This window comes from Dreissena polymorpha, chromosome 3 (genome assembly GCF_020536995.1).
Source record: "Dreissena polymorpha isolate Duluth1 chromosome 3, UMN_Dpol_1.0, whole genome shotgun sequence".
Classification (NCBI taxonomy): domain Eukaryota; kingdom Metazoa; phylum Mollusca; class Bivalvia; order Myida; family Dreissenidae; genus Dreissena; species Dreissena polymorpha.
Genome location: NC_068357.1, coordinates 25,833,708 through 25,851,335, shown reverse-complemented (window position 1 = coordinate 25,851,335; position 17,628 = coordinate 25,833,708). Strand labels below are relative to the sequence as shown.

Below are 17,628 nucleotides of genomic sequence, written 5' to 3'. Positions count from 1 at the left end.
ACCATCGTTCATTACTGAAAGTCGACTATGGCCACAGCAAATGGCTCTTAAAATGTCCCCATCGTTCATTACTTCAAGTCGACTAAGGCCACGGTAAATGACTCTTAAAAAGACACCATTTTTCATTACTTCAAGTCGACTATGGCCACAGTAAATGACTCTTTAAATGACACCTACGTCTAATACTACAAGTCGACTATGGCCACAGTAAATGGATCTTAAAATTACACCATTGTTCATTACTGTAAGATGACTATGGCCACAGTAAATGACTCTTAAAATGACGGGAAACACTCTTTTCCATGTTCCTGATTCCATTGGCTGTTTCGATAGGCTGTTTCGGCTATGGAAAATAGTTGTATGGCCATAGACGAGAAAGACCGGTTAGTGAAGAGAAAGACCGGTTATAGAACATTTAGTTTTAAAAAGACGTCGGAGGACTAAAAGATAAAAAGTAAATAGTAACATAAATTGCATTCTTAAATACGAATGAAATTATATGTACTGGTACTAGTCTTCTATCTGCAATGGTCAAATATGGATGTGTATGGTGTACTACACGTATGGTTTATAAGTTTAATGTACATCGATAATAAATATATAATCAGGCAACTTGATAGTGCGCGTGCATGTGATGAGCGCTACTGCAAGTCGACTATGGCCACAGTAAATAACTATTAAAATGACAACATTGCTCATTTCTTCAAGTCGACTATGGCCACAGTAAATGACACTAAAAATGAAACAATTTTTTGTTACTGCAAGTCAAATATAGCTACAGTAAATGAAACTTAAAATGTCACCACTGTTCATTAATGAAAGTCGACTATGACCACAGCAAATGATTCTTAAAATGACACAATTGTTCATTACTGCAAGTAGACTATGGCCACAGTGAATCACTCTTAAAATGACACCATCGTTCATTACTGAAAGTCGACTATGGCCACAGCAAATGGCTCTTAAAATGTCCCCATCGTTCATTACTTCAAGTCGACTATGGCCACAGTAAATGACTCTTAAAAAGACACCATTTTTCAGTACTGCAAGTCGACTATGGCCACAGTAAATGACTCTTTAAATGACACATATGTCCAATACTACAAGTCGACTATGGCCACAGTAAATGAATCTTAAAATTACACAATTGTTCATTACTGTAAGTTGACTATGGCCACAGTAAATGACTCTTAAAATGTCACCACTGTTCATTACTGCAAGTCGACTATGGCCACAGTAAATGATTCTTAAAATGACACCATCGTTCATTACTGCTAGTCAACTATGGCCGCAGTAAAAGACTCTTAAAATGACACCATCGTTCATTACTAAAAGTCGACTATGGCCACAGTAAATGACTCTTAAAATGACACCATCGTTCATTACTGCAATTCGACTATGGCCACAGTAAATGACTCTTAAAATAACACCATCGTTCATTACTGCTAGTCGACTATGGCCACAGTTAATGACTCTTAAAATGACACCACCGTTCATTACTGGAAGTCGACTATGGCCACAGTAAATGACTCTTAAAATGTCACCACTGTTCATAACTGCAGTTCGACTATGGCCACAGTAAATGACTCTTAAAATAACACCATCGTTCATTACTAAAAGTCGACTATGGCCACAGTAAATGACTCTTAAAATGTCACCACTGTTCATTACTGCCAGTAGACTATGGCCACAGTAAATGACTCTTAAAATGTCACCACTGTTCATTACTGCAAGTCGACTATGGCCACAGTAAATGACTCTTAAAATGACACCATCGTTCATTACTGCTAGTCGACTATGGCCACAGTAAATGCCTTTTAAAATGACAACATCGTTCATTACTAAAAGTCGACTATTGCCACAGTAAATGACTCTTAAAATGACACCATCGTTCATTACTGAAAGTCGACTATGGCCACAGTAAATTACTCTTAAAATTACACCATCGTTCATTACTGCAATTCGACTATGGCCACAGTTAATGACTCTTAAAATGACACCACTGTTCATTTCTGCAAGTCGACTACGGCCACAGTAAATGATTCTTAAAATGACACCATCGTTCATTACTGCTAGTCAACTATGGCCGCAGTAAAAGACTCTTAAAATGACACCATCGTTCATTACTAAAAGTCGACTATGGCCACAGTAAATGACTCTTAAAATGACACCATCGTTATTACTGCGATTCGACTATGGCCACAGTAAATGACTCTTAAAATAACACCATCGTTCATTACAAAAAATTGACTATGGCCACAGTAAATGACTCTTAAAATGACACCATCGTACATTACTGCAAGTCGACTATGGCCACAGTAAATGACTCTTAAAATGACACCATCGTTCATTACTGCAAGTCGACTATGGCCACAGTAAAACCATCGTTCATTACTGAAAGTCGACTATGGCCACAGTAAATGACTCTTAAAAGGGCACCACTGTTCATTACTGCAAGTCAACTATGGCCACAGTAAATGACTCTAAAAACGACACCATCGTACATTACTGCAAGTCGACTATGGCCACAGTAAATGACTCTTAAAATGTCACCACTGTTCATTGCTGCAAGTCGACTATGGCCACAGTAAATGATTCTTAAAATAACACCATCGTTCATTACTGCTAGTCGACTATGGCCACAGTTAGTGACTCTTAAAATGACACCACCGTTCATTACTGGAAGTCGACTATGGCCACAGTAAATGACTCTTTAAATGTCACCACTGTTCATTACTGCAGTTTGACTATGGTCACAGTAAATGACTCTTAAAATGACACCATCGTTCATTACTGCAAGTCGACTATGGCCACAGTAAAACCATCGTTCATTACTGAAAGTCGACTATGGCCACAGTAAATGACTCTTAAAGTGAGCAATGGTATCATAGGATTTCTACATGTTCTAGTGGTTACAATATTGTAAAAGAAAGTCATATATATTTTACTCTTCATTGGATCACATAAGTTCATAGGAATTTGGTCGAAGTTCTATCGCCATTTCATTCCGATCTTTTTTATATATATTTCAGTGACGTTTTGTGGTTGCTTAACCATTGCAAATGTATTTCAAACGTAGACGCGGCACCAAAAAGTTCCATCGGATATGGATTTTGCGTTTTCGCGTTAGAGGTATTAATTCATACATTACTCTCCGTTGCATGCCTATTGATCATCATATTCAAATATTAATGCACAATTTCATTAACGTATTGTCATACTCTTGAAACAGTGTACATGCTATAATCATTTGGTTCATTTTTATCAGTTTTTTCCTCATGTAATTCAGGCACTGACTGTCGTGGAGAAAAACATCCAAGATACCTTTTCAGAAAACGGGTAAGTTGTAATTGTCATAAATAAGGTAGCTTTTCTGCAATTAAATTCAATGCACTGATATACTAAGCTTATTCAAAATGTGCGTTCATGCTTACAAAAACTGACTTTAACAGCAGAAAAGCTTTGTAAACGGCGTAGTATTCGAACTCGGTCTTGCCACCGAAACCTATGTGTGACGGTGTTGTGGAATTGGTCTTGATGCGTCTGTTACTTGCCCAAAGTCAAGAGCTACTTCGAATTCAATGAGCTCCGAACGAAATAGATAAACTCTATATGAGAAATTCGTAAAGACCAAAGTATCGCAATGATCCAGTTGCATTACGAACAGGCACTTAGTACAGTACAATGCCTAGCAATGGCAACTGTATATTGCATAAGCGCTTGGCATTCAAAATACCAATTATATTGAAAGCTATCTGTGTTCCCTTATTTATATAACCACTTTATATTTAGGATAAGAGCAGAAATATTTTGAATCAATTAACGATAAAAGTCGAGGTTCGATTGTAAAGAAAAAATATGTGTTATTCGCTTATTCACAATTTTTCCTGACAAACGGTACCATACACAATGTAAAACTTTCCCTTTCTATGATTTCATACAAATTTCACAAAACATGGGAAATTGATTGCTTACTTAAACTGTCAATAATGACGACATTTACAGGAACCACCCTTTGGTAAAGCTCGTAGCTAACGAAAAGCTGAAATCAGCTTTCAAGAAAAACAAAAGGTATTTCGTATTATATTTTTTTTATTGAGTATTGATTTTTTTCATGAACTATTCCAGTCAGCCATAACATAATCATTGGGCCGTTTACAATGGATTTAGAAAGTGAAAAATAAACATAATCTTGCATATGACCGATTTTGTAAAGGTTAAAAATTAGTATGTGGAAAGATATACATCTAAGGTCGTGCTCGATCGAGACTGCCATCAACATTTGTTAAAAACTAAACTTAAACTTATAAAAATTAAAACCAATACCATTTCTATATTAAATTACAGACTAGTTTCATCGTATACAGAATCCGTCCTCGTCAAGGAAGCGTGTTCAGTGATCATGCACGAGGTATAGAGTATGGTCTTTGATTATTTTTTGTAACAAGTATTATCTTACAATAATATATACGTTTTCAAAACATGATTTTATTTATAAGAGTGCGTAACATTTTGGTCATTTTGTGCACAACCACATTTTATTCACGAAAGTATAAACTTGCGCTGTGTTTGTGTAAATTTAATTCGTTAAATGTAAATATTTTAAATGTTAATGGGAAGAACAAAGTCTTAAAATGTACAATATCTCCATATAACATGCCTGTTAGACTGTCAATAGACATAGAATCCCGTGTTATTTTTTACGCGGTTTTTAAAGGCGAGTCCGAACAATATAAATAGTAAAAGCAAAGATTTAAAGTTATATAATTAATTGAAAAAAGTATATTGGTTTCGAATGTCATACAAAAATTATTTTCTTCTTTGGTGTCAAAGTAAACTACATATTCGTACAGAAAATATTTCAAAGTACATGTATGTAAAATTTGTTAAATATTCTCATAATCGTTTGTTTCAAATCATAAAACTGCAGGCGACTGGATGTAGTTATAAAGAGGCCACAGAGGCTCTGCAACGAACGGTGGCCAAAAGTTTTTTCACAGCATATAGCCTGGCAACAACTCACCGTATGTATTGTCCATATTATTAATACTACAATGATCAGTTTTGTAAAAACATATAGCAGTCATAATAGGTTTTTCTTTTCGTATAAATGTCATAGAAATTTCATTCGGATTTACGTTTTACAAAATGGTTTAAAGAGATATCTGTAACGTGTTTTGGCATAACCAAGCCATTAATACAATTACTAGTCACAGGCAATTTATGATTAGTAAAAGTTTATCGTATCATCCAAATAAAACAATTACTTATAAGTGTCTTCGTAGCCTTTGACACTTTAAAAGTTTGACTTGTTATGTAACTTGATGTGTTTTTAGTTCATTTTCACAAATATTTTGGGTTTTTTAATGCAGGCTCGAGCATAAAAGAATATTGGTCAAGCGCCCTAGCGGATAGACGTAAGTAAAACACGGAACATAAATTTTACAGATGAAATTGTAGGTGCTCATGAAGTTTCATTTAAGACATTTTTCTGGATAGTAGATGTATATTCATGTTAAAAAGCATGTTTTCTTGTAGCTTATGTCACAACTTTCATGGTACTCAAAAATTGTGTGAGAATCCTAGTCAATATGTCGTACCAGATTGGATTTTGTTGCAATCTATTTCAAAGGTAAAGCCTGGTGAACACAAAGACGCTAACATCCTGCAGAAAAGTTCAACATGGCTGACAACACCGTACGGTCGGAAGATGTGTAAGGACAAAAGTGGGATCGTTGCATTACAGACACCGGTTTACTGTTAACTGTTGAGTTATCGATCCGGACAGAACTTAAGTGTGCACCACTGCAGTATGATGACATTTAAGTTTTATAGACTTTCATGCAATAGTTACTGTCACACAGCTCCGGACATTGAAAGTGGAAGGACGGAGAACCACACAGAAACAATATCGGCGAATGATGATGTATATTTGTTTTAAGTTTCGTGAAATAGGTACTGTGAAACAGCTCCGGACGTACAACCTTCCTGAATTTCAATCTATTAAGGGGCAATAAATTAATTACGCGTGCACCGCAGTATGATTGAACACATTCATATTAAGTTTAATGAAATTTAATAAATAATTATTGATAAACACCTCCGGACATCGCCAAAATAATATTCCTTCACTGTCTTAGAGGGGTAAAAAGCCATCATAAGGGAGGTGTCATTTTGTCTACTTACAAGAGTTGGTGCATTCGGATTAAATGCGTATTCTACATGCAATAATAAATGCATGCAAAAATAAATATCTTTCTTGCAACAAGCGTAAATCTACTGCAAATCTTAGCAAAACATTTGCAAACGTATGTGCGTGTGTATAGTGACGCAATCATACGTTTTTCCATAGATAATTTGTTTCTTAATGACAATATGTTTGTATTTGATTAATAAAATACCTGGATATTATATGAATATGTCATTTTCTGTTCCGAAATGCCACCCTGCTTCTTTCTAGCAGCACCATGTACCTTTTGGGATCCAAGATCTTACCCTGTATTATACATACGTACGAGGTCCTTTATTCATGGCAGGTGATGAATTGCCAAAACAGAACGGCACAAAACGAAACAAAATACAAAAAGAGTACAATAAAGCCGGTGTCACCGCTTTGGAACGGTCAATGTTAACTACTGGGCAGGTTAAACAGGTTAATGAGCGCTCAAACTCATACGTGAATCAGGAATATTCATTATACATACAAGTGTAAAATATAGTACTCTTACATTGTATTATATTTATGGCTATATGGTTGATAAGAGCGCCTATGTCTTTTGACTAAATCTCGTTCATATTTCAGTAGTTATGGCTATATGGCGAATAAGAGCGACTAAGTCTTTTGAATAAATGCTTATAATGGGATAAGAGCGCCTTTGTCTTTTCATTAAATCTCGTTCTAATTTCCGTATTTATTGCCTATATGGATGATAAAAGAGACTATTTGTTTTAACAAAATGTCGTTCATATTTCCGTATTAATGCTTATCAAGGGAAAAGAGCGCCTAGGTATATTGACTAAATCTCGTTCATATTTCCGTATTAATGGCTATATGGCGGATAAGAGCGCCTATGTGGTTTGCCTAAAACTCGTTCACAATTTTGTATTAATGCTTATAATGGCATAAGAGCGCCTTTGTCTTTATACAAAATCTCATTCACATTTTCGTATTTATGCTTAAGCATAGATAATTGGGGTTATTTACTGTGGCCATAGTCGACTTTCAGTAATGAACGATGGTGTCATTTTAAGAGTCATTTACTGTGGCCATAGTCGACTTGCAGTAATGAACGATGGTGTAATTTTAAGATTCATTTACTGTGGCCATAGTCGACTTTTAGTAATGAACGATGGTGTCATTTTAAGAGTCATTTACTGTGGTCATAGTCGACTTGCAGCAATGAATGATGGTGTCATTTTAAGAGTCATTTACTGTGGCCATAGCCGACTTTCAGTAAAATACGATGGTGTCATTTTAAGAGTCATTTACTGTGGCCAAAGTCGACTTTCAGTAATGAACGATAGTGTTATTTTAAGAGTCATTTACTGTGGCCATAGTCGACATTTAGTATTGAACGATGGTGTCATTTTAAGAGTCATTTTCTGTGGCCATAGTCGACTTTAAGTTTGAACGATGGTGTCATTATAAGAGTCATTTACTGTGGCCATAGTCGAACTTAAGTAATGAACGGTGGTTTCATTTTAAGAGTTATTTACTGTGGCCATAGTCGACTTGCAGTAATGAACGATGGTCTTATTTTAAGAGTCATTTACTATGGTCATAGTCGACTTGCAGTAATGAACGATGGTCTTATTTTAAGAGTCATATACTGTGGCCATAGTCGACTTTTAGTATTGAACGATGGTGTCGTTTTAAGAGTCATTAACTGTGGCCATAGTCGACCTTTAGTAATGAACGATGGTGTTATTTTAAGAGTCATTTACTGTGGTCAAAGTCGACTTGCAGTAATGAACGATGGTGACATTTTAAGAGTCATTTACTGTGGCCATAGTCGACTTTCAGTAAAAAAAATGATGGTGTCATTTTAAGAGTCATTTACTGTGGCCATAGTCGACTTTCAGTAATGAACGATGGTGTCATTTTAAGAGTCATTTACTGTGGCCATAGCCGACTTTTAGTATGGAAAAAGGGTGCCAGTTTAAGAGTCATTTACTGTGGCCATAGTCGACATTTAGTATTGAACGATGGTGTCATTTTAAGAGTCATTTACTGTGGCCATAGTCGACCTTTAGTAATGAACGATGGTGTTATTTTAAAAGTCATTTACTGTGGTCATAGTCGACTTGCAGTAATGAACGATGTTGTCATTTTAAGAGTCATTTACTGTGGCCATAGTCGACATTTAGTAATGAACGATTGTGTTATTTTAAGAGTCATTTACTGTGGTCATAGTCGACTTATAGTATTAAACAATGGTGTCATTTTAAGAGTCATTTACTGTGGCCATAGTCGACTTGCAGTAATGGACGATGGTGTCATTTTAAGAGTCATTTACTGGGGCCATAGTCGACTTGCAGTAATGAACGATGGTCTTATTTTTAGAGTCATTGCTGTGGCCATAGTCGACTTCCAGTAATGAACAATGATGTCATTTTAAGTGTCATATAATGTGGCCATAGTCAACTTTCAGTAATGATCGATGGTGTCATTTTAAGAGTCATTTACTGTGGCCATAGTCGACTTGCAGTAATGAACGATGGTGTCATTTTAAGAGTCTTTTACTGTGGCCATAGTCGACTTGCAGTAATGAGCAGTAGTGACATTTTAAGAGTCATTTACTGTGGCCACAGTCGACTGCCAGTAATGAACGGTGGTGTCATTTTAAGAGTCATTTACTGTGGCCATAGTCGAATTGAAGTAATGAACGATGGTGTCATTTTAAGAGTCATTTACTGTGGCCATAGTCGACTTGCAGTAATGAACGATGGTGCCATTTTAAGAGTCATTTACTGTGGCCATAGTCGACTTGCAGTTATGAGCAGTGGTGACATTTTAATAATCATTTACTGTGGCCATAGTCGACTGCCAGTAATGAACGGTGGTGTCATTTTATGAGTCATTTACTGTGGCCATAGTCGAATTGAAGTAATGAACGATGGTGTCATTTTAAGAGTCATTTACTTTGGCCATAGTCGACTTGCAGTAATGAACGATGGTCTTACTTTAAGAGTCATTTACTGTGACCATAGTCGACTTTCAGTAATGAACGATGGTGTTATTATAAGAGTCATTTACCGTGGCCATAGTCGACTATTAGTAATGAACGATGGTGTCATTTTAAGAGTCATTTACTGTGGCCATAGTCAACCTTTAGAAATAAACGATGGTGTTATTTTAATAGTCATTTACTGTGGCCATAGTCGACTTGCAGTAATGAACGATGGTGTCATTTTAAGAGTCATTTACTGTGGCCATAGTCGACTTGCAGTAATGAACGATGGTGTCATTTTAAGAGTCATTTGCTGTGGCCATAGTCGACTTGCAGTAATGAACGATGGTCTTATTTTAAGAGTCATACACTGTGGCCATAGTCGACTTCCAGTTATAATCGATGGTGTCATTTTAAGTGTCATTTACTGTGGCCATAGTCGACTTTCAGTAATGAACGATGGTGTCATTTTAAGAGTCGTTTGCTGTGGCCATAGTCGACATTTATTAATGAACGATGGTGTCATTTTAAGAGTCATTTACTGTGGCCATAGTCGACTTTCAGTAATGAACGATGGTGTCATTTTAAGAGTCATTTACTGTGGCCATAGTCGACTTGTAGTAATGAACGATGGGTGTCATTTTAAGAGTCATTTACTGTGGCCATAGTCGATTTGTAGTAATTAACGATGGGTGTCATTTTAAGAGTCATTTACTGTGGCCATAGTCGACTTGCAGTAATGAACGATGGTGTAATTTTAAGAGTCATTTACTGTGGCCATAGTCGACTTTGAGTAATGAACGATGGTGTTATTCTAAGAGTCATTTACTGTGGCCATATTCGACTTGCAGTAATGAACGATGGTCTCATTTTAAGAGCCATTTACTTTGGCCATAGTCGACTTTCAGAAATGAAAGATGGTGCGATTTTCAGTGTTATTTACTGTGGCCATATTCGACTTTTAGTAAAGACTATAGACTATTTATAGTCAAGAACAATAATTCGATTTTAAAATAATCTTTAGTGGTAAAGGATGAGGTGTGCTAACGAATGCAATTTTAAATATTATTTTCTCACGCCGTGGCTAGACTTCTAGAAGGAAAGAACTAAAAAAATAGACTTTTTGTTTTAAATGTATTAGTCCGTCGGTACCGTTCATATTACGAACATACGTATTCGCTTTTAAATGTAACTTAAATCTTTTGAACATCGTGCACAAACTATTTAGCGTTGAACTGTTTTGCTGAATAAAAAAAATGTTGCGTAATTTGGTGTTTCACTGCCTTTTTGCAGACAATGGAAAAGAGACATTTCAGACAATGGAAAAGAGACGTTCCCGATTGTGCGTCACGGTTACAATATAGTAAAAGATTTCCTACACAAATTCAATGTAAATGCAATAACTTTAACGAAAAATAAAGTCAAACTTTTGCGCATAGAGACCCTCATAACCATACCTTTTCTCGAAGAGCATTCCAAGCCGAATTGATTTAAGCAATAAAAAAGATAGGTCACGCGACATGTAAGAAAGAACTCGCCACGAATCAAAAGTCACTGTTTTACGGCCATCTATTTACCGGCTTCTATCCAGTTCATGAGGGTTTCCCGCCATCTGTCAAAGTCTTATGTAGTCTCCAATCTTCAGATAAAAGAGTGAATTTCTAGTAAACAACAATGTTTTCCCTGCCACATGCACACAGAAATATACTAAAATAAAGTCATGGCAAGTGACCCTACAGAGAACCGTGTCTTCAAATAAATGATGTTCATGTTTTTAGAGAGTATAGCATTGCACTCCAAAAAGATTTAGTATATTGTAACCTCACTCGCCATTAACTTTGTAAATACTACCCTAGTGTAATTACCGGGAAGCTGGCGTTTAGGAATCACTTACATTGTGTTGCTGTCTAACGGGTGGTTTATTGCGATTATTGTCTTCGCACGAAGTTTATTGCGATTATTGTCTTCGCACTAAGTTTATTGCGATTATTGTCTTCGCATGAATAAATTATTGTTTAAACGTTTACTATGGACTTGTGTCATATTTCAAAACGGATGGAACAAGCGTAACACTATATTAACAGCTATTTGAAAGCTATAAGTAATCAAGTCATTAATACGGTATACCTCAAAGCAGAGGTACGTAACAATATTCTAAAACAAGGGCTAATTGTAAAACATGATTGCCAACCATATGGGCTGTCAGTTGTAGTGGTAGCCATTGTGTGAATACGTTTTTTTGTCACTGTGACCATGACCTTTGACCTAGTGACCTGAAAATCAATAGGGGTCATCTGCGAGTCATGATCAATGTACCTATGTAGTTTCATGATCCTAGGCATAAGCTGTCATGAGTTATCATCCGGAAACTATTTTACTGTGTTAAGTCACTGTGACCTTTGACCTAGTGACCTGAAAATCAATAGGGGTCATCTGTGAGTCATGATCAATGTACCTATGAAGTTTCATGATCCTAGGCGTAAGCGTTCTTAAGTTATCATCCAGAAACCATTTTACTGGTTCGAGTCACCTTGACCTTTGACCTAGTGACCTGTAAATCAATAGGGTCATCTGCAAGTCATGATCAATGTACCTATGAAGTTTCATGATCCTAGGTGTAAGCGTTCTTGAGTTATCATCCCGAAACCTATTTACTGGTTTAAGTCACTGTGACCTTTACCTTTGACCTAGTGACCTGAAAATCAATTGGGGTCATCTGCCAGTCATGATCAATGTACCTATGAAGTTTCATGATCCTAGCCGTAAGTGTTCTTGAGTTATCATCCGGAAACCATTTTACTGGTTCGAGTAACAGTGACCTTGACCTTTGACCTAGTGACCTGAAAATCAATAGGGGTCATCTGCAAGTCATGATCAATGTACCTATGAAGTTTCATGATCCTAGGCGTAAGCGTTCTTTAGTTATCATCCGGAAACCATTGGGTAGAAGGACCGACATGTGCAAAACAATATACCCCCTCTTCTTCGAAGGGGGGCATAATAATGTGAATATTTGACAATCATTTGATTCATTTGTAAACTGATAATGTTTCATTTGTCTTTGAATGATATGTATGTATTTTTTTGGCATAAATTGGATGTTAACGTTTGGTCTAAGATTTCTATGCCAAAAATTGCTTTTGCCTTAAACTTGAATGATCATCATTATAAACTACAGGAGTAAAAAGTCTGCGCATAAGACCACTCGGCCATCCTTCCTTTTACAATAATAGATGTATTTTATACTTCATATAAGCGATCCTCGTAGTTTTGCAAAATATAACAACAACAGAACTTTCCAAATTATTCAATCGTTTCACGTTGCAACGCTTTATAATTTTTAGGTTTTTAAATAGTCAAAAGATATATAAATGCTATTTTAGAGCATGGTAAATGTTCAGTATTACGGTTTACTCACAAATATCATAACTCAAACAAAAACTTGCGAATATGAAACAACTTTTTTCAAATTTGTCAATTTACCAAACTGTGAAAAGGCCCCTTTAAAACATAGTAAAGCAATTTTATTTTTAAAATATTACCGGGGTAATTTTTTACTTCTCCACGTTAATCTTTAAAGCGGGTATATACGATCTTGTCAAATATATATTGATTAATATAAAATGTGTAAAAAACTTATTATACATATATTGCAATATAAACTAAAATAAAAGTTAAGAAGAACATGTGTCGAAAAATGCTAAATAAGCCAGATATTTAATTCTGAAATCGAAAAAGGCTGTACAGCCGAATTCACCAGCATGTATAGCATGCATGTACGATGTGAATCTAAATTTAGTTTAACGGTTCATTTGAAATTCCTGCAGCGATATCGATTCATACGACACATGAACACTTACTAAAAAGACGAATGCATCGGTTATTGTAGGAAAATAATTACGAATTATCTTCGTCACAATCGGCTCGGGGCGCTAATTTGTATTTGCTGTATTTTATAAAATTCGCCTTAAATGTATCATTTTTCTTGCATATTGTGTGTTATTATAACATATTTGTATCAATATTTTACAATTCAGCACATATAAAAATCGTATATACCCGCTTTAACAAATAACAAACACAAAATTTATATTAGATTAACTTAAAAATATGTATTTAATTAATTTTTAGATATCAGTATTCCTTAGTACATGGCACAAAAGTAATCACAAGCTGCTCAAGCAGTTCTACCTAAATCACAGGCTTCAAATCACATTTTACAAAAAACAACAACATTACAAATAATGAATAAATAAAAAAAATTGTACTGGACATTTTATGTCACAACCAAAATACTTGTCATTGCACGGAACTGTTTAAGGTTCATGTTCACATAAGGTAAGATTCTGTTAGAACTACCTTTGTCATAAATAGTGATTCTAAATAAATAATAAAAATAAACAAGAAACCGTCGGAGACGGGTGATGCTCCCCAAAGTTTTTTTTTGTCACAATATTGCACTATATATTCAGATAAAAGGAAACGTCTCGAGGGGCATAACTTTGGACAAAATAATACGATGGATGGTTTAGCAACTTAAAAATTTCAAAGGGCCATAACTCTCTAAATAAATCATCTAACCAGAACCCACTAATAACATGCGCATCTCCTCAAGGTAGTTAAGCTTCCCATAAAGCTTCATCGTATTCCAGTCAGTAGTTGGGGAGAAATAGCCCGAACAAGAATTGCACTATATGTACAGTTTATAGAAAATTTCAAAGGGCCATAACTCTGTGAAAAATCATCCGACCATAACCGGCTGATAATATGCACATCTCATGTTGGTAGTGAAGCTTCCCATAAAGTTTCATTGAATTCCTGTAATAAGTTGCTGAGACATAGCTCTGACAAGAGTGGCACTATATGTACAATGGAAAATTTCAAAGAGCCATAACTCTGTGAAAAATCATCCAACGAGAACCGGCTGATAATATGCACATCTCTTCTTGGTAGTGAAGCTTCCAATAAAGTTTCATTGAATTCCCGTAATAAGTTGCTGAGAAATAGCTCGGACAAGAATTGCACTATATGTACAATGGAAAATTTCAAAGGGCCAGAACTCTGTGAAAAATCATCCGACAAGAACCAGCTGATAATATGCACATCTCCTCTTGGCAGTGAAGCTTCCCATAAAGTTTCATTGAATTCCGGTCATTAGTTGCTGAGAAATAGCCCGGACAAGAATTGCACTATATGTACAGTTAATGGAAAATTTCAAAGGGCCATTACTCTGAAAAATCATCTGACCAGAACCGGCTGATAATATGCACATCTCCTCTTGGTAGTGAAGCTCCCCATAAAGTTTCATTGAATTCCGGTCATTAGTTGCTGAGAAATAGCCCGGACAAGAATTGCAGTATATGTACAGTTAATGGAAAATTTCAAAGGACTATAACTCTGTGAAAAATCATCTGACCAGAACCCGCTGATAATATGCACATCTCCTCTTGGTAGTGAAGCTTCCCCTAAAGTTTCATTGAATTCCGGTCATTAGTTGCTGAAAATAGCCCGGATAAAAATTGTGCGTGGACGAACACACGGACGGACGGACGGATGGACGAAGCGGCGACTATAAAATTATGCTCCCCCCAAAAATTTTTGGGGGAACATACAAATCAATTAAAATAAATATTCTCCTAAAGAATGATTCAATGTCTAAGGGGAAAAACACGATTATTTGTTATTCGCAGTATCACACCTTAGTCTTACTAAACATTGGTGAATTGAAGGCTTGTGCCACTTGCTTCTTACCTTCATGTGTATAGTATACATTTTACATTAAAGTTTAGCATACCTCAGTTCTAATTACATAGCAAGACAGATGCCAACAATTATATTCTATGCATATCTACAGCAAAATTAAATATATGATCGTTATTAATATACAAAGTAGAAATTTAAATATTCAAACATCACCAATGTCCATCTGTAACAAAATATGATTGCTTTAAATTATACAAATTCTACTTAACAGAACATATATTTCGGAGTTACATATGTCTTGTCACAAAAAATGACCCTTTGTTCTGATAATTACAATCTCACAATCAATTAAATTGACCACTTAAAAACACATTTTCAGCAAACTATTATGCAATAACATACATAAAATATGAAACAAGAGCACCACATAAACGGGTGCCAACGCTCGGCTTCTGGTGCAGTTTTGAATAAATGAAAGCTTGTCAGAATTTTTTTTTTTAGAGGTCACAGTGACCTTGACCTTTGATCCAGTAACCCAAAAATGGGTGTGGCATGTAAAACTCATCAAGGTGCATCTACATATGAAGTTTCAAAGTTGTAGGTGGAAGCACTTTGATTTTACAGCCAAAATGTTAAAGTTTTAGCATGGCGGACGGTGGTCGACGAGCTAGTTATGACAGTACCTCGTGTTTTGTTTCCGAAAACAGCTGAGCTAATAAAAATAACTTAAACTAAACATGAATCTTAAACCAAATAAACTGTTGATTATGTCCATTCCGTAACAGCAAGACTATACAACTCCTTTCAAACATAAATATTCATTTTTAACAAATAGTAAACATTTGTCAATGGTGGCAGGAAAGTTCTTAATGCTACCTAAGTACCCAATACATTTATACACTTTTACATAGGTATAATACCACTTGTTTGATACTTCAACATCCAGGATCTACTTCCATTCACTTGACCGATACAAACATAATTGTATTAACAAAGTGTTAATAACATTATAGCCTCTGACAATGAACTACCTTTCTAACAATTTAACTATCAAACTTTACAATTGTCAAGCTAAAAAGCTTTATTTCTTTTTCAGAATTTTCTTTTGGCATACATTAAATTTCATGCCAGTCATAATTGTATCTGAGGTTATAACAACAGACAAGAGAACAATTTTACTCTTACAACTTTTTATACTACAATAACAATTCACTAATATTGAGCATATAACTGAAAACATTTCAACCTGCTTTGCAGTATTATCTCCAAGCAAAATGAGATTAATTTCCTTTAATATTAAAAAAACTTAAGTGCTCCATAAGGCAATGTCCTGTTATAATCAACCAGTACCACACGTTATCGTAAAGACAAAATGGTGAATGATATAAGAGCCTTCAGAGCTGTGATATTGCACCCCAAACAAGAATTACATATAAGATAACATATACTTTAGTCTTATCATAAGTAAATATCTTTAAATTTAATGGACTTAAACACAGAGTTCATTCAATTACAAAATATTGAACAATATAGTCACTGCATATTTTACATCATGGTCTCAATTATAATTTTGAGAACTTTCTGTAGGATTATAAGACTAAGCAATATTATTTTTGTGGTATAGAAAAAACACTAAACAATTATTTTTTCTTGCTAAATATAACCACCAAGTAATATTATCACACAATATGTTGCTGATTAACTTGAGTTTTTAAATTTTGCTATACATGCACAACAGTAAGAACTCATTAGTATATATTTTCTGTTAGGGTTGAGTTCTTCCTGACACTGTCTATATCTGGAAAGACGCCTCCAAGGTATCGCATTGAGTATATAACAATAATTTAACACAGTCTAATGACGGAGTTCAATAAATCTTTAAGATGATGTTCAATGTCCTGTTGCATGGCTTATAATTGGTAAGACATAACCATGTACGAGGATTCCTTCAGAATATCTGACTAGTTGAGCGTGGACGCCAATGGCTGAATTATTCCACTGGAATGTTGTAGTGTCGATCATCCTCTGAAATTAATGTAACAACAGGCAAATCATCTTTGTCTTCCGGTGGGTAGAAAGCTTCAAAATCCACCTCGTTCAAGTAAATGAGACGCAGAACCCGAATACGAACACCCAAGCTGTATCCCAGCAAGCACATCTCAACCTGCAAACAAATCATATCGTAAGAAAACAAGAAACCGTTGGAGATGGGTGATGCTCCCAAGAGTGTTTTTTTGTCATAATATTGCACTATATTTTCAGATGAAAGGAAACGTCTAGTAGTTGGGGGGGGGGGGGGGGGGGGGCAAGAATTGCACTATATGTACAGTTAATGGAAAATTTCAAAGGGCCATAACTCTGTGAAAAATTATCCGACCAGAACCAGCTGATAATATGCACATCTCCTCTTGGTAGTGAAGCTTTACATAAATTTTAATTGAATCCCGGTCATTTATTGCTGAGAAATAGCCCGGACAAAAATTGTGCATGGACGGACGGACACACGGACAGACGAAGCGGCGACTATATGCTCCCCCCCAAAAAGTTTTGGGGGAGCATAATTAAATTACAAGAGGTGCAAAATGGCAACATACTTTACTTTCAATTGAAGAATGTCATGAAGCTAATTGGGTAGTAACAAATTAAGTTAAGTGAAGTATCAAGCCAATCGGTCAATTCGTTGACGAGTTATGGATCGGAAACAAATTGGTCTACCGACAGACAGACTGGTCTACCGACAGACAGACGGTATACC

General features: G+C 35.6%; 1 protein-coding gene and 1 long non-coding RNA gene across 3 annotated transcripts in view; one reads left to right on the top strand and one right to left on the bottom strand.

Moving 5' to 3' along the window:
- Nucleotides 1-277: 277 nt before the first annotated feature.
- Nucleotides 278-6,413, top strand: LOC127873356 (uncharacterized). Its single transcript, XR_008046113.1, has 7 exons — nt 278-383; nt 3,290-3,339; nt 4,006-4,071; nt 4,348-4,411; nt 4,931-5,024; nt 5,373-5,417; nt 5,633-6,413. It is a non-coding gene; the product is annotated as an uncharacterized LOC127873356 (long non-coding RNA).
- A 6,240-nt stretch (nt 6,414-12,653) lies between these two features.
- Nucleotides 12,654-17,628, bottom strand: part of LOC127873345 (uncharacterized) — a 47,466-nt gene continuing 42,491 nt past the window's right edge. For both annotated transcript variants that reach the window (XM_052417194.1, XM_052417195.1), the window contains one exon: nt 12,654-17,037. In XM_052417194.1, coding sequence (XP_052273154.1) covers nt 16,864-17,037 — 174 coding nt within the window. In that variant the 3' untranslated portion in view covers nt 12,654-16,863. The remainder of the gene's footprint in view (nt 17,038-17,628) is intronic.